Raw genomic sequence first — 27,307 nt, 5'->3', positions numbered from 1 at the left:
CGTTAGTGATGGCCAAGAGGGGGGCCCGCAGGCCTCCCGGTGGGTTGTGGGGTGCTGTGTCCTCACTACAGAGGCAGGCGTCTGGCTTTGGAGAGCCGTGGGCCTGCAAAACCCTGAGGCTGGTGTGGGCACCCAGGACGGAGACCCCCTTGTGCTGGGGGGCTGGAGCAAGTGAGAGGCCGGAGGTGGGGAACCCCCATCAGCTGCCCCCCCCGAGGGATCCAGAGCCCTTTGAAGTGGTGGGGTCTGGCACAGAAGCTCTCCTGTCTGATGTATCCGACATTGTGCCAGCTCCTGCTGAAAACACGGTATTTTTAGGAGAAGGGGAAACCTGGAGGGCAGGGGGTGGAGCAGGCCGGAGGTTGCCGTAGCTGTGGCAACCGGGTCAGAATTCCAGGAAGGAAGAGGAGCTCCATCCCAGCCTTGCCAGGCCCTGGCCTCCAGGCCCCGGACTGGAGAGCCCATGGGTGCTTTCCCTGCTCCTGCGGGGCAGCTGCCGGCATCAGGCCTCTCCGGCCAGAGCACTGTGCTGGCAGCCGCACCTCTGGTTTTTGTCCCTCAAGAAGTGGCCTAAGTAATTTGGGTGGGTGTGGGAAGCCAGGGCCATGCTACCCATCAAGGGCAGTGGCACACAGTGTACTTGGTGTGGTGCCTTTTGTCAAAATTTTGGGCTTTTGTTCCCCAAATACTCTTTTTAAAAAAAAAAAAAAAAAAAAAGGGATGAGTAAGGAGTAAAATGTAAGTCCTGTTACTTGCGTCCAGAAAATTGTACAGGTTCTTGATGTTAGGACACTAACAAGGAAGGAAATAAATGGCAGTCCTTTGCTAAGTGACGTCTGCGCGTCTGGAAACTGGCCAAAGACGAGAAGCAAGTTTAATTGAAAGTGAAGACAGCTGAAGGGAGGCATCCCACACTATAGATGCAGTTATTGGAACTGCAGAGTGATTAGCCAGAGCTATATATCAAATTAGGGTAAGTATCGAGGGAGAAGGGTGACATTAAGATCCATTTAAAAGCTACTTTAGTTCAGTTTTTCATTAATAATCGGTAATTCAGCCTTAGACGCTGCTTTTCCCATTAATTTTATCCACGGACAATTTGGGGTAGAGAGGTGGCACACAAAATTGAGAAGGCAGACTGAATGCATCAGATACACTTGGACAAAGAAACGGATATTTCCTTTGTGTTTATATGCAATAATTTGTGCAAGTAAAGATCTAATGAAGAATTACCTGTTTTCTTGATAGCTGATAATAAGGTCCAGGCATTTACAGTTTTACTAGAGCTCTGCAGAAGTTGAAGTACAAAAAAGCTTTTCTCAAGACCCTCCCCTCCCCCAGCATAGGTTTTCTGTGTGATGAATAGTGCTGGGATTCCTGTCTGGTTCACCAGCTTTACTTTTTTGCAACTGTCACTTTCAGATTAATGGCTTAGTTGTCAGTGTTTTCAACCTTTTTTTTGGTAAACATCTTATTCTCTGCTCTGGAGAGGTGGCTTCTGTTTGTCTAGCACAAGTCTCTGATAAATGTGTAGCTTTTGCTATCTCACCACTTCAAAATCCCATTTTGCTTTCAGGAGGAACAAGTAATTTCTTGTTGCCTTTATTTCATTGCTCTGTGTAGTCTAGGCATTTCTGGCTTTCTGGAGCTGGGGTTCTCCCTCACTGCTTCTATCCAAGCCACCAGGCTGGTGCACTGCTAGTGACTCTTGGGCGCAGCCACACCAGAGGCAGATGAGCTGTTCTAGTGTTGGTTTTGCTGCTCTTGCTCAGAATATGGGAGGTGGTTGTGAAACTTGAAAGAATTGCATTAACTTCACTCCACTTTTCCCAGCATCATCAGGAAAACAGGCACACTGCAAGATCCAGGGAAGAGATTGTTATTTCTGAGGTTATCTTTGCAACCAAAAGGACTCGACACTTCAGATTGAAGCTTGGATTCAGTAGGAACTGATTCTCCAGCTAGTGAAATACTGATGAATTCACTAAGCTAACAGTTCCTACCAGCAGAGTTTTAATCTGCAGGTTCTAGGTTTAGTTTGGCTGTCAAGAAACAATTGCTAATCAGGCCTCACTGATTGTTGTGTCTGGCAAAATGGAGAGCCCATAATGTAAAATTAATTTGTTCTGGGGTCAAGTTAGGTCAAAGAGGATTCTTGCCTCTTTAAGTTGAAATTTATTTTCAAGAAAAGAGTAAGAGGACTTTCAGACCTTCCATTATGTATTAAAGCTGTGACATTTTCTCCAGAGGACTGACTCTACTCCAGTCCTCTGTGGCCTTTCATAAGTTAATAGCACCTGCAGAGCTGATCATTTCTTTTACTGGTGTCCTGGTTTATTGACAATTCTTTGTGTTTTCAAGATGTGTCCAATTCAGTGACTTTTAAAATTTATGAAGTTGAGAGGTGTCAAAAAACCCAACGATCCCAATGCCTGGCTGTTCTGCTAGTGCGGGAGCTTCCCTTTTTCTCTTCAGTCACCTGCAAATGTCTGTGCCGTGTTTATCGTGTGACCTGAGATGGTACCTGTGGCTTGCAGTTTGTGGCAGATCTTACTGTTGCAAATGCCAATGGAAAACAACTTGTGTTAGCAAGGCTGGGAAATTAAAGGAGGGGGAAAATCTGAAGTAAAGAGGCGGGGGTTAAAGGCTTAGTGGATTTCACCGAGTTGTGACTTTCATCCTGTTAAATCCTGGTGGCCAGCACAGAGACTATTACTGGGGTACAACCAGAATGCTCACACAGCCTGTGGAAGTGTGGAAGCCCATGTGTGAGATAGTCAATATGGTTAGAATAAAATCACAATGTGTTGCAGAAAGCTGATGTTAGCTTCTTTTTTTTTTTTTTTTTTTTTTCTCCTCACTCTACAGCAAATCACAAGTACCTGAGAAATGCCTTTCAGTGGTAAACAAAGGAATGAAACATCCCAGTGTCAGGTTGATTTGATTTTGCAGGCTAGCACTGCCTAACTCAATTTCTTTACAAATGTCTGGTTGCATGTTGGTATCGAAAGAGAAATGTAATTGGCAGGAGAGAGCTGCAAAAGAAGTGGAGTTACCTGAGGATTCCCTCTCCCACGAGGCTGCTGCCAGAAGGCAGGATCCCCTCTGTGTTTGTGGGCAGGGTACTTACCTGTGTCAATCCTCCTCTCTCTCTTTTCAGTTCCGTTTTGTGATACTAGTTTTGTGCGTGTGCAGGCAGAGGAGGAGATTGAGCTGTATCCCCAGCCTCTGCTGCCTTAGATCACCCGCTAGCTAACAGGGGGTTTCTGTCTGGATGTTGCAGGACTGTCCTGTTCCAGTTGCAGGAGTTTAACACTTTTACTTCTTGCTCTGTTTGGTTTTCAACAAAAGCAAACTCCATATGGAATAATCATGCAGCAGGCCCCGGATTCACCATTAGTGACCTGTAAAATTGGCAGCACTGGAGATTATTGGCGGGAGACGGTTTCCCTGGGCGCTTCCTGCCTTCTCTTGGAGAGTTAAGTTCAATTAGAGCAATGATACGCACAGCGGGGATTTTGCAGAGTTCAGTACTTGGTGGTAACATTGCTGTATGAAAGGCGGAGATATCTTTGGCCTTTTTGTGACCTTAATGTTCCAGTGGCTACCCTTTTCCTAACCTCTGCTTTCTCCAAACTCCTTGCTTTCCTTCTCTCGCCTCTTCTTTTACCTTCTGATGCAAGTGTATCCCTCACATGTTTTCAGTCTGCTGTTTGTGGAGTATGTCTTCCAAAAAACAAAGTTGAGATTGCTGGCTGTGGGTTTTTTTTCCTCCACTCAATTTTTTTTCATGTTTCTTTCTGACCTCTTATGTACTGTGGACTGCCTGCAGATCTCTGTAATGGTCTTTCTCTTCCTTTTCACACTCGTGTGGTTTGCTTCTACTTAGGAAACTGGTCTGTTTCTAGAGGTGGTTTCTGTGCATCCAGGTACTTTGACTTCAGGAAAATCCGCAAAGTTCAGTTTTGTTTCTTTTCTGCTGCAGCCTCGTGGTGACAGTCTGGTTTGTTAGTTCCTGATGTGAAGAACATCATCCTCAAAAGCACCAATTTCTTTTTTCTTTGTTCATTATAACTTTTTCCTTTCATTTGCTGGCCATATATTTAGTATCTGTAGGGGCAACTTCTCCATTTATTGCTTATTCTCTGTGTGGAAATCTTTCTAGTTTCCAAGGTGTTGAGAGAGACTGGCACACAAGCATGTTTGAGGTACTGACCTCGCAGGTGTGTGTACAAGTAGTGTTAAAAGCATACCTGGAATGGTCTTTCACAAGAAGACCATATCTACTGATACAAGGTGGATGTTTATGGCACTTAGATATAAGTTAGTAAACTGTAGTGTGTGAGAGAAACAATCGCAGTACTTTCTTATAATGTGTACTTACATTTGGGGGGAAAAGTACTAGCCATGTCTTTTCATCGTGATGTTGCTTGGCTTTTAATTAAGTTCACAGTCAAAACCCAAAAGCTTTGGGTGGAGCTGTCAGTCTCCACTTGCTCCTTCCGACTTCTGTGTCTTTCCTTCATTTCTGTATTACTTGCAGAGTTTTGTGCTTTACCTGCTTGCTGGCTCTTAGTATTTGAGAAGAATGTACTCGCAGGGTGGTCAACCTAATTAATTACTGTTAATCCCCAAAAACTGGCTGCCAGAGGTTTTGTTGTCCTTGAAGTTTCATGCTGTGCGTGCTACTCTAGCTTTATAGCATGAGAGCCTGAGGAGAGGGTGGATGTTTACTGGCAAGTTTCCCTGGAGAATCCCCTGGGCAGGTTTGAGGTAAAGAGGAAGACAAGGGGATGAATACAAACTTAAAATAGCATTGCTAGTCTCTGTGTTGAAATATCAGCACCTTGCTTTTTAGCAGAAGTTGTGTTAAAGTGTTCTCATATAAACTGAAATTGTGCCAGTGGCCACACACCCTGTGTAGGGCAGAAGACCTCTTTCTGGTAGGAGCTGGCCTCTTTAACCCAAATATCCCGGGCACAAACCCCAAAACATCTCAACAAGAACTCTTCCTGACAGCGATCATTCGTCTCTGTCACCTCCATGCTCAGAATATATTTTTGGTTTTGACAATTTGGGGTTGTTTTGCTGTGTTTTGTTACGGTCTTCCCCTTGGGCCTCTCTCTCTCTGCCCTTCCCCAAGAGCTGCTGGAGAAGATGCAGGGCTGGCTTAGGAGTTCCTCCTTGCAAGTCATAATAAGAGATAGGAACAGACTTAAAAACTGATTGTGGAGGGTGGCTGCCTGCCTCCTTTCCTCCTCCTAGCGTTCTGCTGGGAGTTGCTTGTGAATGCACAGGGGTGCCCGGGTGGAATTGATAGCGGCTTTGTCTAGCTTAGTTTCTTCTCCATCCAGAGAGAGGGGCACACATGGGGTGTGTGTGAGCGCTCTCTCCCCATTTTGAATAGGAGGTGTTGGAGGGAGAGTAACAGAAAATAAATTAAGAAACAGAAATAAACATTTAATGAGTATGATGAAGTATGTTATCTTAATTCCCACTGCACTGCTAAAATAGAGATGAGTCTGGGAATTTCATGGAGGGATTCCAGAAATGTTGGAGGTTCATGTATTCCTGCAGAGCAGGCTGATGAAGCTGCCAATAACACACAGTCTGTAGGCTTAGAGCCCCTTCTGGGGTGAAGGAAGCAAGTCTAGAGGATTGAGTTCCTGTTGGGAGTGTGTGAGGTATATTCCTCAGGTTACCGGGGTGTTTGAAGTTACACTGACTCCTTTTTAAGTTCATGTTAGACTATAGTGTAGTTTTGAAAAGGAGAAAATTTTATGGCTAATGTTTGGGGATATATTTCTTCAAGACTGAGCGAAGTGGGCAGTAGCTTCTGTAATTTTGTGTTCTGTTTTGTGCAGTTTTTGTGATGAAGTTTGCATACAAAAATTCTTCGGAAAGTTACAAAAATGATATATAACTGAAATTATAGAGGGTAAGGTAGGATTAGCTTATGCTTATTTTATGGATTTTTTTTTTTTATCTTCAGCACAATTTGGTGTAAGGAGTTGGAAATTAATTTTAGGTGTATTGGCTTACATGGAAAATAGGAAGTTAGCAGAATACTTTAATCTTGGCTCATTCTTCCACTATTTCATGCAGGCTCTTGTTTTTGGCTGAGTTAAGGCAGACTTATAATTCCTTGGTTTCTGTTCCTTGTAACCACTAAATTCACTCTTTGTTTTTTTTTGTCTTGCAGAACGAGCCTCTGGCTTCAGGTTATCATGGATATCCAGCAAGAGACAATCAAGTAAGAGTCTGATTGCAGTAAATGTGTGCATGCGTGTCTGTACATTTATGGATGTTTTGTCCAACACCTTCCTGGCTGTCTTGTTATGGAGTGGAAATTGTTTTGTTCTGTTGTGGAATGCTTGTGGAGATGTATGTGGTAAATTGAATGTTTTTTATGGCCTCCAGCAGTATGTGGCAATGTGCCTGGTAAGGGGTTAAACATGGTCCACATTACCAACGGCTCAGGAAATTCTTTATACTTAAAAACGTCGCAACTTAAAATCCCTGTCCTAAGCTCCCACTATATCTCCTCAGTGTTAATGAACGTAGATGTTCGGTGCCAGTGCATGCTTGGCCCTGTTTTATACTTATTGCTGTAATTCTGGCATCTCGGGAGCAAAACAACACTGAGTTTTTTGTGAGAGTCTGCTTTGCTTGTGGAGTAGGGAATGACATGTCCCCTTGGGCTGTTCCTCGTATCTGTGAACTTGTCTTGCCTTCCTTTCAAGGCCTGCAGGGCCCCTGCCCCTTGCTCTTATTCAGGATGTTCTCCTTCTACAGCAGTAAAAATTATACCGTTCGGTGCATTGCATCTGTAAGCATTCTCTTGCCTCCTAGCAGAAGACAGAGAAATCCCAGTTGATGAATTTGCACGATGGAAGGAGGAGATGCTTTGGAACAAATGAAATTTAATGGGTTGTAAAATACAACTGTCACACATTAAATCTTCGTTCTTAGAATGAAGTTTTTTTTTTCAGTGTTCTGCAGTGCTACTGCAAAGCAGAATATGAACCAGAATATGTAACAGGAAATTAATATGCACGGAAAATCAGTAATGCAGCACATTTCAGTAATGAGCAAATAACAAAACCAAAATAAAATTCTTTAATACTCTCAGGTACTGCTATATAAAGAAAGTGATTTTCAGCGTATCTTGATGAGGCCTGGGTATATGTAGCAACAGCTTAATGGGAGATGTGTTTATGAAGAAAGTGCAGCATAGTGCAGCCTCAGCAATTGAAGAGCTCGAATCTTTGGTGCCTGTAACGTGTGTATGAATTTCCATATAGGAGGAAGTTATTCAGAATGTCTGCTGGGATATAGTAAACGGTTAACTAGCACAAATAAATATTACGCGCTGAGATGCTGTGAGAGTTGTGCTCCTACTCTGTCCAGGCTATGTAAGGTACGCTAGGTTGAGAGGCAGAGCCAGTCCCAGATCCTTAAAGCGGTTCATACCTGCTTTCAGCTTTTCCCTTCTGGTGGCAACCTCTACACCCTGGTTGTGCTTCACTGTACCTACCCACTTAGGGCTGTCTTCGGGTGTTTCGTTTTGGTGACTACCAGTATGTCCCACTTCACAGGTTTCCTCTGTCTCATTTCTTAATAGCTCTTCTGATTTGAAGGTCCAGAACTGCTGTTGCTGGCAGGTCACCAGGTTAGCAGAGATGGGTACGGGAAGCTGTACAGAAGTCAGGGTGTGAAATGAGAATTATGGCCTGGGCAGCCCTGGAGAGGTCTGTATGGGTGAGCACAGGAAGTAATCTGTATTAGCGAGCGTGCGTATGCGTTTCAGATGGCAGACAGCTTTATGGAGATTTCTTAGTGGACAAACAGCTTTGGTTTAACTTGGGTGTTTTCGTTTTAGCAAATACTTGTAAAAATCTTTTTTTGGCTGGGGTGGCTTCTTGATTTGTGTGGTTTTTTTCTTCTGCTCTCGGTAGCATCTTGATCTGTGGTGTTTGTTCTTCTATCTTGCTTTTGGCCCTGAAGCAGCTTAAATTCAGGTCTGGTTTTCACTGATGAGGTTTCAGGGCTTTTAGCTAATCTGATTGAGAGCCTCTAACATGACAGCAGCAGAGAAAGAAGTCTTCTGTTGTCACTGAACGGGTCTGGTGTGGGAGAGAGCAGTGGTTGATCCATCACCTGCCTTTCTGCACTGGGGAAGGACAAAGGAAGTGATGTGGGAATATGTGTAGCGATCCTGAACCTGTAACAAACTAATTATGAGATGCAGGAGCAATTGTGTTGGATTTCCTCAGATTAGGGGCTGTATTTGAGCTGATGAGCGTAAGCCTCTGTATGTTGCTCTTTCCCATTGCAGTTCTTTATTGTAAATACTTGTACTGTGCTTTTTACCACAATGTTTTCCTTAGCAGAAATAGCAAAGCAGAGCTTTATTTTTAGGGCTTCTCATCGTGTGATCACAGTAGCCCTGCTAAAAATTCTGTGGCTATAACTTGCCCTTTCTTTCACCTTATGTAGCATCCTTCACTTCCTTTTCACTCCTTCAAGCTCTAAATGCCGTTAATTGCTGGCTGCAGACCTTTCACTGTGCTGTTTTTACACCCTCTAGTGGTTAATTCATACCCAGATGTTCCAGGTTATTGTAGTTTTTCTTCCTGCCAGTGGAAATAATGTGGTTGGTTTGAGTCTTCACTTTGCTTATTTGGGAATGTTTGGGTCTACAACATGAAGTTTATTTTGTATCCTTTCCTAAATATTTAAGCATTCTGTTGTCATCGTGCATAGGCAGTAGCACTGAGGCAAATGAGATGGGTTCATGTTGAGGCTGTGTGCCTCTTAATTCTGGTGTTGAGTGATTCCTTTATGATAACCCAGAGCTTTGGGTTGTTCTGCAGCCCCCTCGTTTCTCACCTGCCCTGTCAGAGCACTGGCTTCCTGGACTTTTCGTGGTGCTAGGGCCCCGGGAGCACGTGTGCTAAACCATTACGATGTAAGTTTGCCTAAAAAGAGAAGGCTTTCTGTTTCTTTTTCTGGAGAGCTCTCTGAGAGTGTTCTCAAGAATTCAAGGTTTGCCCTGTGGACGTCTAATGCACATGCAGGAATGGCAGGATGCCCCTCCTTTTCCCCAGAGCCAGGCTGATGGCTGGGACAAAGCCCCCAGTAAAGGAAAAATAAGGGAAGTGTTAGTGTAACATTGTTAACCGAGATGGCAACCAAGTCTTTTGGTGAGGAGAGCTTATTCTCTGGGGACTCTTCAGTTCTTTATCCTTCTGTTGGGCCTGCCAACAAAATGGTGTTTCTTTTTTTGTTACACGAGCACCTGCCTAAAATGCAGTGAACCAAGACTTCCTTGCTTCATTTCCCAAGCTGTGACAAACAGCTCAGAGGTACTGTGAGTTGGTCTCAACATGGAAATTGACTGATACAGCTATACTGATATAACTTTTACATATAGACAAACTCATCAAGAATAAATACTCTGCTTCCAGAAAGCTATTCCATGCTAACTGCCAGCTCATTTTATATATAGCCAAGGCCAATGTCGTACTGCTCTAGTGCTTTTCATGTCCAAATATATTAGACATGATATCTGAAATTTATTTGAGTGCTGAATACTGGCACTTCTGTGGCAGAATTTGGCAGCTGCACAGAATAATTTTGTTCCCCAGCAGGAAGCAAAATGAGCAAGAACACCTTGTTTAGCTGCCACTGAAGGGGAGAGAGGAGGAGAGAGAATTTATGGAAGCAAGAGGTAATTGTACACACCAGAACTGGGTCAGGATGTTAGAGCTATTACACGTCTTCTGTTACGGAAAGTGATCCTCAGCTATCACAACGGGTTAGGATGTTGGTTTGAAGCCTCTTTTAAAAGCTTGTACTTCCGTGAGTACAATTCTTAAATCAAAATGGGCCATTGGCTCGGTACTAATGTGGTGGAAACATCGTCACCTATCACAAGTGACACTTCCTTCAACAGCTTAATTTCGGTGGCTGGTTTTCCATCTGAGCACTCACCAGGCCTGACCCCTTGTTCTCGTGTATGTAGATGAGACTGCAGCCCAAGGTATCGTGGGTGCCCATGGCAACTGCTAGGAACAGCTTTATCACTGTCCACTCGGTTTGACTTCAAGCTTAAGGTGAAACGCTGTTAAATCCTCTCCAATTGTCAGCCTGTTCCCCTGGGTCTTTACTCACTCGCTGCTTTGGACTGTCTGTTGGGGCACCGTAGGCAGCAGGCGGCTGCGTGCAGGCCCCTCCCCGGGGCCACCAGCCCGTGTGGGTGAACTCAACAGTGGTGGTGGCAGGCTGTGAGAACAGGAAGCCTCCCCTGTTGCTTTTTTTTCCCCCTGTTTGTTTTCTTTACCCAGTCCCTCCTGATGTGGGGAGTTCGGCAAGGAAGCCCTTCATCCTGAGATGTGAAGGGTGTGCGTGAGCTCCCACGGGGAGGCAGGACAGCAGATCACCAGGCTTCCTGTTGGAACTGTCTTCATGGAGGCACTGCTGCTCCTCTTGGTGGCTGCTCCCGATGGTGGTCTCTCTGCAGCGAGCAGTGGGGATCTCGGCAGAGAGTTCAGAGGGGGAAACCTCTGTCCTTTTGTCTGTGTGGTCTGAGGTTCCTTCACCAATCTTTGACTTCTCCATCATGTGGATGAAGTGTGCGTTTGGGGATATTGCCACAACTGGATTAGCAGCTGAGTGGCTCAGTATGGATTAGGATATCCACAAAAATCTCCTGGTTTAGTATTAACAGACTGAGATGCTCTTGTTATAAAACAAATAGAAAGTGACCTTCTGGAGGAAAATGGTTTGGCCACTTGTTTGGTTTTATTTGTGCCATGATGGCACCAGCCACAGTCTCTCCAGTGCCCTACTTTGTCGGTCTTGGAACAAAGACTCCCTGTCTCAGGAGTCTAAATCTGTAAGTAGTGTTCCTGAAAAGCATTTTGGTTTTTAATTTGTTTTCTTGCTTGTAACTGACCATGAAAATAAACCCTCTGGTGTGTATACTAACTGGCTCGGTAACCAGTGAGATTGTGGCAGTGGAAGTGTTAAGTTATTCAGGAGCTAGAAAGGAGGTGGTTTGTGAGTTTTTTTGGTTTGTTTGTTGCTTATGCTTTTGGTTTGAATAGAGTGTATTTAATACAAATGCTTGAAGTGAGGGACAGAGGGAGGTTCTAGAAAGGCCTTAAATCAAGTTTTAACACTTTACTGTTTGAGTGAATAGCCAGGACAAAGGTCAGGAAGTGTGTGAGGTCCTCCATATAACATGGAGAAGACCAGGCCTAGTGTTCCTGGTGTGTCTGAGGAGTGCCTCTTTGCTTGAAAGGAAACAACCCAAAATTTGGGGTGGGAACAAGCTAATGAGGAGAAACTCTTTTAAACATCTTCCTTATGTTTAAAATGAGGTGAATTAGGGTTAAGACTGCCCAATCTAGTGCTTCCTGGCTTCCACAGCCTCTCTTCAGGCAAGCAGTGAGATGTTTCCACTCTGTACGAGGTGAGACCTAAGGGATATTCTGTTACTGACCTAGCTGCAGTGTCCCGTAGAAAATACCGAGCTTCACTTTGGAGAATGTGGTCTGGGCAAAAATGTCCAACATATTCAGGAGATGTGAAGCACCTGTGGGGCAGCTGCACGCAGAGGGGTTCAAGGGTGTGTGGTGGGATAATTGCTGGGGGGTTACTGTTTAGTATCTAAGCTGTGGAGGATGTGGGACAGTGAAGATGTGTTATGGAAAGGCATTTAACACTGCAGGAGGTGGGGAGTTTGAGAAATCTTCTTCACTGGATTGCATCCAACACTGCTTGTAACTCTCAGCACATTCAGAAGGTAAAAAGATGTTGATAGAGTGAAGAGTTAAGTTAAAAGCGATGTAAATCATGATATCTGAGAAGGAAAATGAAGAGCAGAGTGTTTAGCTGAAAATTGAAGGAGGAGTTGGTTACAGACTAAAGTTCAAACAATCAAGGATGAGTTGTAAGAAGGAAAAGATCCACTGAGACTAATCCAGTAATACTTCTCCCCTGGCTCCAGAACTGTCTTGATAAGACACTTGATTGATCACTTGAAGCATGAAGTGGTTCCTTGTTTTCTCAAGCCCAGACTACATCCCTAAGGAACTGCAGGAAAGGTTCAGGAACTGGGATTAGAAAAAAATGTAATGCATACATCACTAAATAACTGAGCTTGTTATAAAATTGCATTCTGAAATTTCACTGTGAACCAAGTTGCTGTGCTTACATTGGCCAAATTCCCCCAAATCTCTCTTCCTTTCTGTTTAGCTAATTTCCTACCATCAAAACCCTTAAATAATACAGGAAACACAGTGTCTTGCAGTTGACACACATGTTTTAAAAACAGATCACTCTGACCGTGTATTTATTTCACTTTTCCCTCATGTCTGCTGCCTTCCTAGCCTCTCTGAATACAGGGCAGGGACTCCTTCCCCTGTAGAATCTTGAATACATTTCATAAACACCTCCAGCGAGCTCCACACCAGTGCATGCCTTGCTGTTACTCAATAACAAGAGAGAAAAAATAACTGTGGAGAAAAGTTGTATGAGAAAAAGTTAAGAAGTGCATCTAATTCAGATACGTGGGAAGACTTCCTGACAGTAAGCTCCTTCGGTCCTATAAACAGCTTCTCAAGGGAAGTACGATTACCTTGCTGATGAATAGCCTGGCCAAAGCTCTGGGGTTGTAAGGCGTTGGCAGGAAATGGGCTGGATGATGTAATACAAATGCCTTTCATGTTTGAGTCCTCTGGTTCAAGCAATTTCTCATCTCTGCTTGGGGTTAAAGAGCGGGGATGTGACTCATCCTTGGGAGAGGACCAGGAGACCACTTTTTCTCCTGCAATGTACTTTTTTGACCATTGAAGTGTCACCCGATGTCTGCAAGAGTCTTGGAGAATCCAAAGCCCCTCAGTTATTTAGGCAAGAGGGACAGCATCTTGTTTAGATTTCCCCTTTGAATGACTATATGAGTGCTAGAGAGTGTGGCACATATGTTAGAAGTAGTCTGTAAAATGAGCAGTTTGACTGAAACCAAGTGGTCTAGAGAAAACAGCCTGTTGATGGATATTAAATTCTATGGAGGACATGGAATCGGCTCTTCTGGGTCAGACGGAAGGTCTCTGCCTTCCAGTGTTCTGCCTTTGACAGTGTCTAATAGCAAGTACTTAAAGCAGAGGGAGCAGCGCCAAGATTTGGTGATACTTCCCCTCCTCCATACTCCTGAAGCAATCCTGTGGCTTTGGGATTTCCTGGCCATAAATTATTTTTTTTAAGTCACCTGTGATAGATATTTTTTTTTTCTTTCTTTATTGAATATGTCTAAATGTTTTTTGAGCCTGTCTAAATCTTTGGCATCCACAACACCCTGTGGCAACAAGTCCCCCACTTTACGTATGTTTTATGAGGAAAAAGCCCTGTGCAAAGCTAACTTGAAACTAAAGTGGTTATAAAGCTCTCAGGTGAGGGAGGCGTGGAGTCCTCAGCTCAGGCAGCTGCACTGTCATTGCATGGCTGAGGATGTTCTTAACTAGAAGAAAAAAAACCCCACAAAACCAACCAGAAAAACAAAACTAGAAGAAAATGTAAGTAGTTTGTATGCATTTAGCCTATCTTTTTGTTTGTTTGTTTTTTTCCTGGAGGATTATAATACCTTTGCAAAAGTTATCTCTAGGTACCCCTAGACACACACACGCGTTGCTGATTGACACAGCCGGCTTTTGGAAGGTGCTGCTGCGGCGGGCAAGGGGGCTCAGCTGGGCGGTTTCGGCCTTCGTGTCCTGCCCGGGTGTGCAACCGGGAGACCTGGGCAGGAGGACGGGTGGTGCTGCGGCGAGTGGGGCTGCCGGCCGGGGCCGGGGCTGGGGGCCGGAGCTGCCCGCCCGGGCCGGGGCCGGGGCTGCCGGGGCCGGGGCCCGGGGCCGGAGCTGCCCGCCCGGGCGGGGGCCGGGGCCCGGGGCCGGAGCTGCCCGCCCGGGCGGGGGCCGGGGCCCGGGGCCGGAGCTGCCCGCCCGGGCGGGGGCCGGGGCCCGGGGCCGGAGCTGCCCGCCCGGGCGGGGGCCGGGGCCCGGGGCCGGAGCTGCCCGCCCGGGCGGGGGCCGGGGCCCGGGGCCGGAGCTGCCCGCCCGGGCGGGGGCCGGGGCCCGGGGCCGGAGCTGCCCGCCCGGGCGGGGGCCGGGGCCCGGGGCCGGAGCTGCCCGCCCGGGCGGGGGCCGGGGCCCGGGGCCGGAGCTGCCCGCCCGGGCGGGGGCCGGGGCCCGGGGCCGGGGCCGGGGCCCGGGGCCGGAGCTGCCCGCCCGGGCCGGGGCCGGGGCCGCTCTGGCGGCGGGCTGCCAGGAGAGGGCAGCCGGCGCACGGCCAGCGCTCGCCGCCCCGCCCCGCCGTCGCTGAGGCCCGGCCCGGGGCGCGGTGCGGGGCGGGCGTCTCGCCTTCCTCCCCGCGGCGTGCCTGCTAGGCCCTCCCCTGGCATCAGCCTCGGCCGTAGGGCGGGAAGGGTAAAGGCCACAGGGAGAGCGGGGGAAGAGGGCTCGGCCTCTCGCGTCCCGCAAGCGTCTGGGGGTGACTTCTCCTAAGTTTGCGGAAGGGCAGTCCTCGGCGAGGGGAGTTTCGTTTGGAGGACTGGGGAGAGGACGTGCCACTGCCTGAACTCAGCAGCACGGGGAGCATCCAGGGAGGGCTGACACAAGCCCTGCTGCCTCTCCACTTGGGCGTTTGATTCTTCGAAGAGGGACGGAGGAAAGGGTTTTCATAATGCAAGTCTTCGCTCTGTTCCAAAATGCCTCAGGGGTGAGCAGAGGGGCAATAGAGGAGCGGTGTTTGAGGAGGAGTGCTGGTAATAGAGAGTTGCATTTAGGGGGGAGACCGAGCAGGCAATCTCTAGCACCTTCCCGGCCTGAGCAGGCTCCTGACCCGAGCTGGTTTTATCAAAAGGCACGTGCACTGCACGGCACTGCTGCTGCTTCGAGGGCAGTGCAAGATACCGTGAATTCAGGTTCAGGGATGTCCTCCTTCGGGTCCGTGGAGGCTGTGCTTGAGTGACTGGTTGTCTCCAGTGTGTATTCTGCATATCACGAAATTTCACAGCTTTCAAGTGAATGAAGGGAGTGTGTGTGTGAATAAATTAGTCTTCCATCCTTTTTTTTTTTTTTTCCCTTTTTTTTTTTTGGTCTGAAAGGAGGCTAGAGATCCCAAGAAGTACAACTGGTTAGCGTAGTTACAGAACCTAGAAAGATACTTAAAAAGATCAGATGCTTATGGTCAAATCCTTTATTAAAGAAAATTAAGGCAACAACAGACATAGATTGCTAATTTTTAAGGACCAAACATGTCAGATCAGTTTAATTTTTTCTTCTGACATGGCAGTAGGCCTGACAGATGGAGATAGCTACTGTCTTTGGACTTTGTCCTGCATGACCTTTACATAAACTAGGCAAATGAAAGGTGAAATGAAGAAGGGGCTGAGCACCTCATTGGAAAACCTGTATTTGGAGTAATTATGTCATGCTTTTCTCTGTGTGTGTGATCTGGAGTCTTAAAGTGATCTGCTCTGGCTGCTCTGCTCTTTTGTACTGTTCATCAAACATCAAGGTAATGAAACTGTGACTGAATATGTGTATGTGGAAGGGCTGGCAGCCTCTAGAAGGTAGGATTAGATGTCAGAAAGATCACAGTAAATTGCAGAAATGGCCTGAAATCCAACAATGTGAAACTCAACAAAACCAAGCTGTATTAACAAAAGGAACTGTATATGCAATATGAAAAGGAGAATAGCTGGCTAAGCAGTAATACCGAAGGAAAGATCTGGGGTAATAGGAGATAAGGAATGGAGTATATGGTGCTGGTTTTTGTGATCTTGAAAACCTGGAATACATTTGTGCAGAAGGTATTTTTTCTTCAGAGCTCAGCACAGCGAGTGGAGTACTGTACCTAGTTTTAGGCATTTCGGGAAGGATACAGGCAGAATCTGGAAAAAGTCCAGGAAAGAAACAGAAAAGAAGACTCAGAGAGCCTGACATGGGAGGAAAATATTGAGCTTGTTCCTTTCTTAAAAAAAAAAAAAAAAAAAAGAAAGAGAAGTATAGAGGATGAGGATTTATTATTTACTATGAAGGCAACTTAATTTGCATCAAGGAAGGCTTAAATTGGATATTATGGGGTAACCCAAAATTTTCTGATTCATTGTAGGGAAGCACTGGAACAGTAATTTAGGGGACCGGAGTTCCTGTTCCTAGGAGTCTGTAATAACAAGTTAGGCAATTCCCGATGGATGTTTGTCTAAACATGCTCAGTGCTGCCTCTGAGCACGGAGGACCTCTTGTCTCCCTTGCCCTGTACTTGGGTTATTCTGTGAGAGTCAAAAACCAGTTGTTACCATCTGCAGAATCCCACAGCCGTATGACTGCTGTTGTCTCGGGCCTTTCTCTCTTTTTTTAATCTGTCTGAATTGCAAGATAGGATGCTTCTTTGCTCCTATATGATCTTAAAAGTGCCAGAGATCCTTTCTTTGTGACAGCTGCCTGATAGCTCTATTTCTTCCTGAGCTTGTTACTCAAAGGGTGCAGGGTGTTCAGCATCTCTGAGTCAGTCCTTCCCCCTGTCTCACAGTAATAACATGTATCATGTATGAACCTTGGAGCTGTTTGATATCTTGATTTCCCTTTAAGCTCTCTGGCCAGACCTCCATTTCAGGTGTGCTTAGAGGAGAGAGGGTTTTTTTTTTTAATTAACATAAACATCTCCTTGCTACCCTACCTGCAACTCCCCTTGCATGAAGACAGGACTGAGAGAATTCAGCAGGAGCACTTCCTCAGTCTGGGCAGGGAGCGTGCTTCTGCCTGCCTGCGGTTGGGCTGTGCTGTGGGAGGGCAGCCTCTGCGTTACACCGAGCACGGTAACTGCTCCACCGCATCGCTCGTGCCGGCCGCTTCTGCAGGACCCCGAGTAAATGAATGGGATCACTTTCTGTTCTGCTGACTTCTCCTGCATGGTGAGTGAGCAGCTCTGCGTTGGCTGGGGAAGGATGCTGCGTGCGAGCAGACTACCTCAGCAAGCTATGCAGACGCTCCCGAGAATAGCTGGTGGAGAGAAGATGGTTTCATTCTTCTCAATATTAAGGGAGAGGTATTTCCAGCAGTAGCATAATGTTGCTCGGAGCAGGCATTTGCCAGATGGTTTTAGCTCCCCCGAGGCTTTGGGATGTGAAAGGGAAAGGGCCAGGAACACACTTTTGATTCATTCCATTAGTAGATTAATCGGCACTGTCCTGGCTTAATAAGTCTCTTAGATTTCCCAGTGGAAATGGCACATGTAATTGTGCCCAGGTCACGCTCTGCACACCTGTGTTGAAGCTTTCACGGCAAGAAGCTATGCTGCTGCAGGCAACATCTGCAAAAGAAGACTTGAGGGGGGGTGGGGACAGTTTTTTTTGGTGGGGGGGAGAGGTGAGAAAATCTTTTAATAAGTACTGTTAAATAATGCTAGTGGGAGCGAGATGGTTTGTGAGAACATGCTTGAATTCTTCTGTCATTGTGGGGGGGGGGAATGTATTTAAAAAAAACTTGCAGTGGTAATTTGATGTTATGAAGCTCCCCCCCCCTTCCCCATTCTGTATTAATTGCCGGCTAGATTGCGTTTTCCAGGAAGTCTGTGATTAGAGGACAAGGGTGCTCTTCCTGATAAAGGTCAGAGGCTGCTGTCTCGAGAGGCTGGCAATAAAATGAAGAGAACTGTCTCACCGATTTTAGCTGAAAACCTGAGCAGATGCTGTGCTGCTATTTACTTGGGGGGGGCTGTCCCCCATGACCTGCCTCTTCCCGCCTCTCTTTCCCCAGGCCAGCCAATTGTTGGGGAGTGGATTTAGTTGCTGCAGCCACCCACACAGGAGAAGGTTTGTAGCTCTTGGCAGTTTTAGCAGGAATCTGCGTTTTTAACTCTTTTGGTGCCTGTGGATTGCGATGGGCTGCGCTCTGATGTCGCAGCAGCACTGAGCTGTGCTTGCTGCCAGGCCTAATGAAGGTTTACCAGTAGGATTGTGTCTGATGAGGCCCATTCAAAGTCTTTCACGGTTGGATTTTACTGAGGAGAGATTTCAGGTGCTGCCATCAAACACACCCCCTTGCTTTTCTTGGTCCATTGTTCCCCATACACCTGGAGAGCAAGGCCTATCCTTTCTTTACAGGTCAAGAGGACAGCAGTGGCTCATGTTGGCAACAGTTTGAACATCATCTCTATTTCTGGGGCACCTGTCACCCTGGCTCCTTGCCATGGTCTCTCTAAGCTAAAACAGTGCTCCTCAATTCCAAGTGCTTGGAGAACATCTTGTTTTCCAGCCATTTATGGCAGCTAGGCTCCAATCCTTTGCAGGGTCTGGGGAAAGACTGGCAGGGGCCGAAGGAGTAAATGTCATGAGACTCTGGAACTTTGTGTTGAAAGCTGAGATACAGATATTTTACATCCTGTGGTATATGTAGCCGGATTTAGGGTCTTCGGTATTTCCAGTAGAATGGTATTTCAGAACTGGGAGCTGAACTCTTGACAGCAGCATTGTCCCCAGTTGCTGCCAGCTTCACCCCAGACAGAGCATTTCTTGAGCAGCTGCTGCTGTGGAGCAGAGCACGGGAAGAGTGATAGTCTCTGAAATAATTTGAAGTATACTGGCACAATAGACAGATAGAGCCAGCCCTCTGAATTTCACTCAAGAATTAATCTAATCACTGTGTAATACGTTCTTACTGGCCTGTCCTACCTAAGGGGCAAACTTAACTACATTAGGCACAATTTGGAGCATTTGATTGCCTTCAGACTTAGAGTTAGGATACAGCCGACTACCCATGTACATATTTTGAGGTTTCTGGGCGTCTCTAATCCAGTTTGTAGTGACATTAGCATTAGATAACCATAGCAAGGCCTTTATCTGAAAGGAAACATGCATTCTTCAGGTCACACAAGGATGAAAAAAAGATTGTTCTGGTCACTGTTGCTTTCTGGGAATTTGGGAACAGGGAGGAATTTAATATATTGTTGGTCCTGGTTGCTTTGTTGTCAAAGTGAGTAGCTTCTCTAGGAGGTATAGTAGTTGTCAGACAGTATGACTACACTTCAAAGCTTCAATTTGGATCAAGATGAAAATGTATTGCATAGGACCTAGGGCACAAGAGCTGCACTTGTTGACGGGCCATAGTTAACTTCATACCATTCATCTCATCTAAACTGAATGTGAGGGAGCTGCTGCTCATTCAATTTGTCTGCCTTAGAAAGGGATCGGAAGAGCAATGAAGTTGCAATCAGTCTCTAATGGAAGGGTCTAATTTTGCCAGGATTTGGTTAGAAAAGGCATCAGAGGAATGTACAGGTGTGGTTTGGGGTGTTTTGGGTTTTTTTTGTCATGGCAGGCTGTGTGGGAAAGTTGGGAAGGTGGAACAGCCTTAATACAAGCTCAGCTGAAGGTGTTTGAGGGTCACAGTGCGTTTGTACCCCACAGACTGCAGTGGTGCTGAAAACCAGATCTATAGCTGGTCTGCTCCTACAAGAGCCAAAATCTTCCTGATTCAAGTACATCAGTTGACTCAAGTGCCAAGAAATACATCTGTTGGAATTGTTGGAACATCCCGTGTTACAAACGCTGGATGTTCCCAGTACTCACTGCACGTGAGATCTGCAGAGTGGCAAAATGCCCTGGTAAAAGATATAGATAGGTATCTATCTGCGTGCCTTCTTGGAATTCCCATATTAAACAAAGACATTGAAAATACTTTGAAGAATGGACTATCTTTTGCTTATAAAGCACGAAACAAGTAGTGCAGTGAGTCTTTACATACACGGGCTTTTCTAAAATTGTCTTACGCTCATAATTCCCTGAGGAACCAGTCAGATGGAGGGAGCTATTTGCTGCAGCCATGAGAATAACCCAGCTAGATGGTGGTGGTGCAGGTATGGTTTAGGACTGCTTTGCTCAGGAGACCAGAAGCAGAATTGCTTTTCTGACAACTGACCTCTGCTGATCATTGTGAATTGAAGTTGGGGGTATTGTACTCTATAACTAAATTTTTCCAGTTGCATTTCTGTCCTCTAGAAATCTTCCTCTATGTTTTGTATCTATTTATGCCTCTCGTCTTATGCTTTATTAATGCCTTTTACATTTGAACAGTCTGCTGTTCCTTTATGTGGTTTGACAACTGCCAATACCCTTGTTGAAATATTTCGCTTTTAGTTCTGTTAATGGCGATTTTGCCTGGATTTTCTTACTACCGTTACATAATGGAAGTATCTGCAGTTCCCTGACATGTGTGTTTGGTCTCTTTCCACCCACCCTTACTTATCACAGGTTGATGCTGTGTTCCACCAAAGTCTTTTAGCAATTTAGTTTTCTTGTTTCTCAGGAGATGTCATTCAGTGTTTATTGGTGTTACCTCTTCATTAGCTGGAGTCATTCCTTCCTTCCTTTGCTGATTATATACCTGTGCCATTTCTCATACTGAAACCATATTTCATCTGTTTTGTCTTCATTAGGTACATAAGGCTTCTAGGTAATGTCATGGATTATTTTTCTTCTCATAGGGTCAAACGAAAGAGTGTTATTTGAATAAAAGAAGAAATAAAGCAGCTGTGACAGTAAGGATTAAAAAAAATGTGCGCAATGTAGTATTTGTTAAGCTGATTTCTTCCCTTTCATAGGTGTATTTGCAGTCTGCTTCTGGGGTTATTAGTCTTCGAGTCTTTCTAAGTTGGAGAGAATGTATTTTACACTCTTTAAAAGGGATGTTAAAACCCACTCTTCAAACCAAGCGATACAGCGTAGAATTTTATTCCTGTCTCTAGCAACTTTACTATCCCAGGATTTGTAAACTGCTTTCTACGCTGTAGTAAATTAGATCCCAGCAGTACAGGGCCTCTGTAGATAAATATAGTAGCCATTATACCTTGATACAGTTGTATTGCCTAGGAAATTACTACTGTTATTGAAAAGGAATTTGCTCAGGGCAAGAGGGTATCCATTACTTCCTGAATAACTCGCTAACATTGTTAACCTTCCTTTGCACAAACAAGCCAGAGGAGTCCCTTTCTGCAAGATGGTATTGTTCTGTCTGTGTTCCCCTTTAGCAGCAGCAGGCCCAAGAGTTCCAGCATATTAATAAACGCCTGTGTGGTCCAGGGAAGAGAGCTACGCCCTGTCTTCTCCTTTCCCCACGGTTGCAATCCATCTTCATATCCTTTCTTAATTTGCTGGGTTGTTGCCGTTCTGATGAATCACTGATGTGGTACAGCCGCTTGACATGGTAAGCATGGAGACAAGAATATGGTGTAATGATGCTGTAGCTCCGTTGATGAGGTATTTGAAGCAGTTTCACCACCTGAAATCTCACACCTTGAATAGGCTAACACTTGGGCGCCATCAGTTTGTCCTTCGGTACAAATTCCCTTGTGGACTATAAAGAGATGAGTTGTCGATGTAGGAGCTGAGTTGTATCCTTTTGTTTGACTTCCTCTTCAAAATCCACAACCAAATAAATACCCTCTTTAGCACCGACAAGTTGGTTTAGGGCACAGAGAATCTTTCTGTCTTTTGTCAGTTCAACTGGATATTGTACTTATGATTTGACACTAAAAATGGACTTTTACTGGAGTTTGTAGTGTAACACTTTCTGCCACTTCATAGAGAAATTGAAGGGAGATCAGACTTTGTTCTCCAGACTTTGGTCACTGGATGTTACTAGTGAAGATACAAAGGCAGCTATTAGTTAACTAAACTTTAAAGATTTAAATACCAGCACTGGAGCTTATTCTGATCCCCTCTTACAAGTATCTCAATACATTTGCTGTGTCCCAATTCAGTATGGACTTCAGACTAGATCCAGGTGTGATAGAATGGAGAAGATACAGCTTGAAAATCAAGCCTGAGGTGGCAACACAGCTGCAGAGATGCCCTTTCTTCTGCAGACGTTAAGCCTGCTAGCTTCTCCTTAGAAGGCATTGGAAGATTGCAAACTTCAGTCCTGTTCTGCCATAGTAAGGCTGTCGGGTGTAATTTATGGAGATGCCCACTCAGCTGCCCAAACTCACGTTTGCTATATCCTGGAAGCAGTTGCATCACCATTTCATTTCTGCAGATGAATGCCCAAACCAGTATACTACAGCTGTAAGAATTCCTTACTTGTGAAATTCCTCTTTGTGTGCTGTTGAATGTTTAACATTGAATTCTCTGGCTTCACGATTTAGTTTTGTTGATGTAGGTGTTCTTGGTTTTAATTTAAAAGTGTATTTTTGTCTGGGAACACATTTTCAGCAAAGTACCTTTCCTAGTTACTAAACTTATTGCGGTTCTCTTGAAGGATTGACAGTGCCTTCCAGAAGTAGTGCTCTTGAGCGTACTTGTGAGGAGAGGAAAATCCCAAACAAAGTCTACAAAGCTTTTATTGGTACCAGTTTCCTTTTTTTTTTCTTTTTTTTTTCTTCTATGTACTTGAATGACAAGCCTGTGAATTGAGACCTTCTGAAGTTTATGTAAGGACTTAAATTTAATTACTATGTGAAGGCAGTAGCAGGACAGTCCCTGAAAATTGTTGGATTTTGTTTGCATGTCAAGGTGTTTTATTGTTTCAGGCTTTCTGCTTATTTAGGAAGATAAAGCCCTTGATAGTTTGCTTTTAAATAAGTAATCTCTTTTTCAGAAGCCTCTTGCTGTGTAGCTGAACCATACCTGCAGGAGAGAGAATAGGGAATCCAGTTTTCCAGTAATGAAATGGGTTGCTGTATAACAAAATGGCTTTTTTTTCTTGTAATATGCCAATGTTTGGCTTATTTGCTTGGCAAAACATCTAAAAGGGATTGTGGTATTTTTCTGGGTGATTTATTGTATGCACTTTGTGTTCTTGCTTCCTTTCACAAACAGGATAATGCAGAAAGAGGCTTCCTGGAGTCCTTCTGGACATTGAGCGGAAATCTACCTTGTGGTTTAGAAATTCTGATAAACAGAGATAATGCCAGGATCCTGAGCTGAGGGAGTCTTCTCAAATGAGCAGTACTGTGCCACCAGGTTAGTCTCCAGTGGCACCCAAAGGAGTAAATCAACCTGAAAGAGGATCCTCTTATCTCTGTAGGAACTGCATGTGTGCCCAGGGCTGAACTTCTGTGCCTCTCGCCAGATAGCTCCCAGCCCCATCTCTAATCTTCTTAAACACCCCCCCTTCCCCCAAAAAACAACAAACAAAACAAAAATCAACCAACCAAACCAAATAAAAATCCAAGACGCAAGGCGTGCCCAAACCCCACAACTAGGAGTCTGATTCCCCTCTTCTTTTACCGGGACGTTCTGCTGGAGTCAGATAAGCTGTGGAAAGCAGCCATTGAGTTGGAGAAACTTCCCTCTGAGCACCGCAGAGCATGTCTCCCTTCCCATCTCCAGTCAGGCCTTTTGTAGAGGGTTCTCCAAGTGTTTATCGTGGTGGGATAATGATCGAGTCTTCATCCTCAATCTGAATCCGGCTTCTGCATAAAATGTGAAAGCTTGGTCTGGCTCACTGCTGGGAGAGTAACTGTTTTCCTTTGGTTTGAAATGAAATTTCCCTCTTCAACCTGCCCCAACCTCAGAGTACCTCCCCTCCCACTTTTCAGCTGAGGGAAACTGCACAGTGAAGAGGAACACATAGATTCAATAGCACTTACTAACCGTAAAAGAATTTAATCTTATTTTAGAGTTCAGGCTGTTTTTAAAAACTGTTTTATGGTTTTGTTTTACAAGAGAGGTTGCCAGGGAGCCTTACTAAACATCAGGAGTGGATATTTTTATGATCAGTATTTCTCGTTCATGTATCTGAACGCTCTCCCGGATGTGTTCAGGTGCACAATTTAATTTGCTCTCCCGTACCTGAGGCCTTCTACCTGTGCCTTTGTTCTGCAAACCTCCCATTAACAGACCCCACTTCATTTTTTGCTTTGCTTAGCATTGAGGTGTCATTTTAGCTCTCATTAGTGGAAAAGTTCCAACCTGGATGCTTCTACGAAAATTCAGATGCTGCGAAAATTGGTATTGGTGGCTTCACCAGTAGGACTGCTCTCCCGATGCAGTCTTCTGGTGTCGACAGGGGCGTAATCTTTTGGCTGAGCTTTGCGAACAGCAGCAGGGCTTTAATAAGATGGGGTCCAACAAACACCTGCATTTGCGGATGTCATTGCATCACAGTTGGACTTTCGGCCTTACGGCGGGTTTAATGTTAGTGCTGTAGTTACGGCTTATTAGAGCTGCAAACGCAGGTCGTGCGGTTCGAGGCGGACTGCAGGCCTTCCTGAGCATCCACATCTGAATGTATTCACAGCTGTAGTTTGGTTAAACCCCACGTGTTATCTGGTTACATCCCTTCTGTTTTGTGAGCTCGAGCTAGATAAGAGGACGACAGTGCTGTTTGTTGGGTAGCTGTTGGAACATCTTCCTTAGTTACTGCTGGAATGGAAAGCATTTCGTTATCACAGACTGCAACAGCTGACTTCTCTCTAAATATAGAACAGAAATACGTATTGAATGCTTTGGCTCTTTCTTCAGTCTTGGGGTTGTTTCTACCGTTTCCCTGTAGTAGCAGGTCAGTGCAATTGCTGGGGTTGCTATTCTTGAAGCTTTGAGAAACTAATTATTGTCTTCCAGCTCTGGCTGTGGATTTTGCCTCTGTTGTTAGGATTCCCTTGTAAATTTTGTTTTTCCCCTTCCTAATTTCCTTTCTGTTTCAGTCTCTCAGCTTTTCTTTTTTTTCAATTGCTAGAATATATACAGGTGTTCAAGTGTGGGGATGTGACAGGGAAAATATGCAGATGTACCTCTCGTCCCACTCAAGCGCTGAGTATGTACGTCGATACGCTGGTTTGGTCTCTATTCTCCTTCCATATATCCAAACACAATTGTCACAATCATTTTTACCTAAGCTACCGCTAATTTCTATTTTTACGATTGATTGCTCTTTTCTGTCAAGATGGAATCTAATATGGAATTGCTCATTTCCAATGTAACACTTCTTGAACTAAGAAATTGTTTTCTGTAATTTAGAAATTTCAAGGGTGTTCTTTGGCATTAGCCCCCCAGCGCCTCCTGCAAGTGTCATTGCATTTGAAATTCCTGGTGATCAGATGGGTTTTTCCCTCTGTTATGAAGAGGTGCTTAGCTAGCCACTCATCCTGCATGCTATCTAATGTGATTTCAGTAGTGTGTAGCAGGCACACCAGCTTGTACCCTGTCTTGAGCTTTATCTTCTAGAATGTTAATCCATGAGCATTTGAAATCATATGCCTCTGAGACACAATCAGCTAGAAACAGATAATGTCAGTTTGAAACTGTGCCATACCTATTCCCCCTTTGCCCACTCAGATCTTTCCTAAATAGGCTAGAACTTTTTGTAAATTATTTTTTTAAGCATTTGGCTTATTTGAAACTTACTTACCAGCAGTATTTTTGGGTTGAATTTATGCTCATAACTGAGCAGCCACAGTTCTTATATGTAATTGAGGCTTTTCATACTGGTACAGAAGCAGGTAGATTTTTTTTTTTCCTGTTTTATCAGTGCCTCTTATTTTGCCAAATAGCTTGATATAGTATTAAATAGGCGGTTACTTGCTCCCTTTTTTCTTTCCCCTTTTGTTACTTGCTAAGACTTTCCTTACCTGTCTAACAAGCGTTAATATCTTTGCAGACTGCTTTCTTCTCCTTTCACTTTGATTTACACAACAGCCTCCCATCAGAGAAGAGGGAGCAATGTTTCACCAGGCTACAGCTCTCCGAACATTTTTCTCTTAGCTTGGTATATATGAATTTTAAAATCTTTTTCTTTCTGCTTTTAATCCTTTTTGAGACAGGAAAGATCCCTAAGAGATCATTTGTATTTCCACACACAGCAGCCTTCCAAGTTCCCTGACATATATCCTGTAAAGCACCGTTGTTAGGATTAAGACAAAGCATTTGCAGAGGATCCTAGCTACCTGTTTCAGAAGCCTATCTTAGTCATGTCTGTCTGTGTTTTTCTGGAATTAGACTCATTAACATACTGTTGTCCTCTTGCTACTTACAGAATATTTTGTGTTTTCTTGGGATAAGTTTTACAGAAAAAAAAAAGTCTTCTATTGATATCTTTTACATATGCCCTAATGTAGTTGAAAATCTATATAAAAATAAAAAATTAAAGCTTAAAGAAAGCCTAATAGCTCATCTAGTTCTTTTCCCCCGCAACATAATTCTATCAGCCAAATAAATCTTTTTCTTGCTTATAATCTGAGGCTAGCCTGCTTACCCCACTGCCACCAGTAATCTCTGTAACTGTGGATAGTCTTGGGCACGCATTTTGTATTCTCAGTGTTGGTTTGAACCCCTGGGCAGCAGCAGCTCTGAGTCAGAGCGGTGGTGCCTCTAGAGGCATCCCGCAGCATTGTTTCCTGAGCAGTTGGCTACTCCTCTTGCTGCTGGAGAATACCGACCGTTGAGAAACCTGATTTTGCAGTTCCATCAAAAAGTGCTTCAGGACGAGGGTATTTCGTCACCAGAAGTCTGCTGCTTGCAGTAATCTTCCCATATACCTTCCATGGAGAGGTGGTGGCCTAGTAGCAACAGTGACAAATTAATTTCAAGCTGGTATTCGGATGATTCGAGGAGGGTTCGTAGGTCTTGTTTCACTTTGGAGGTTGAATGTGACCTGTCCAACTGTGGAGTTGCTGGGATGATCTGTAATGAGTCTCAGTGGTTGACATTAAGGAACGGCCTTATTCTAAAAAGTTTCTCTTTTCTGTCCCATGGAAGAGTGGCCATAAAGGATGAGAGAGCCTGGAGAAGAAGGGGGAGAATTTTAATTTTTTTTTTTTTTTTTTTTTTTTTTAGATTATTATTGGGGAGCTTGTTGGTCACTCTTCAGCTTAGTTTTAAGCACTCTTCTTTTTCAGGTCTTTCATGAAAATATGTATTTCTTTGGATTTGCTCACCTGGTCCGTATGCCTTCTCACTTTCTACTCTGCACACAAGGAATCTTAGCTTTCATTAAAATGATAGTAAGATTTTTGGATTGGCATTCTGGACCAGAAGAATACCTTGAAAATGCCATCGAGGTTATTTAGTGCAGAAGTGTCTGCCTGAGTCTGCAGGCTGGCTGAACTAGTAGCTACTGCTGGTGTGACCCTGCTGCAGAAACGTTAACTGAAGTGTCTAACCGTGATGCAAATGTCAGCATTGCTGCTGTTTCGCTCTTCTCGGAGCATTCGCGAACAGGTTTATGGATCACCTACTTTGCTCTTTAGAGACTGTGGTACATAGGCTTTGGTGCAGTAAGTGTTTTTAGGAACATTTCTTTTC

The 27,307-nt window shown here is 44.8% G+C and overlaps 1 protein-coding gene across 3 annotated transcripts in view; it reads left to right on the top strand.

Moving 5' to 3' along the window:
* RBFOX2 (RNA binding fox-1 homolog 2) overlaps positions 1 to 27,307 on the top strand; it is a 169,333-nt gene that overhangs the window by 30,847 nt on the left and 111,179 nt on the right. For all 3 annotated transcript variants that reach the window (XM_086468718.1, XM_086468726.1, XM_086468735.1), the window contains exon 2: positions 6,203 to 6,253. In XM_086468718.1, coding sequence (XP_086324844.1) covers positions 6,203 to 6,253 — 51 coding nt within the window. The remainder of the gene's footprint in view (positions 1 to 6,202; positions 6,254 to 27,307) is intronic.

The sequence above is a fragment of the Leptosomus discolor genome, chromosome 1 (assembly GCF_034619465.1).
Source record: "Leptosomus discolor isolate bLepDis1 chromosome 1, bLepDis1.hap2, whole genome shotgun sequence".
Lineage (NCBI taxonomy): Eukaryota > Metazoa > Chordata > Aves > Leptosomiformes > Leptosomidae > Leptosomus > Leptosomus discolor.
This window is presented reverse-complemented; position numbering and strand designations above follow the sequence as displayed.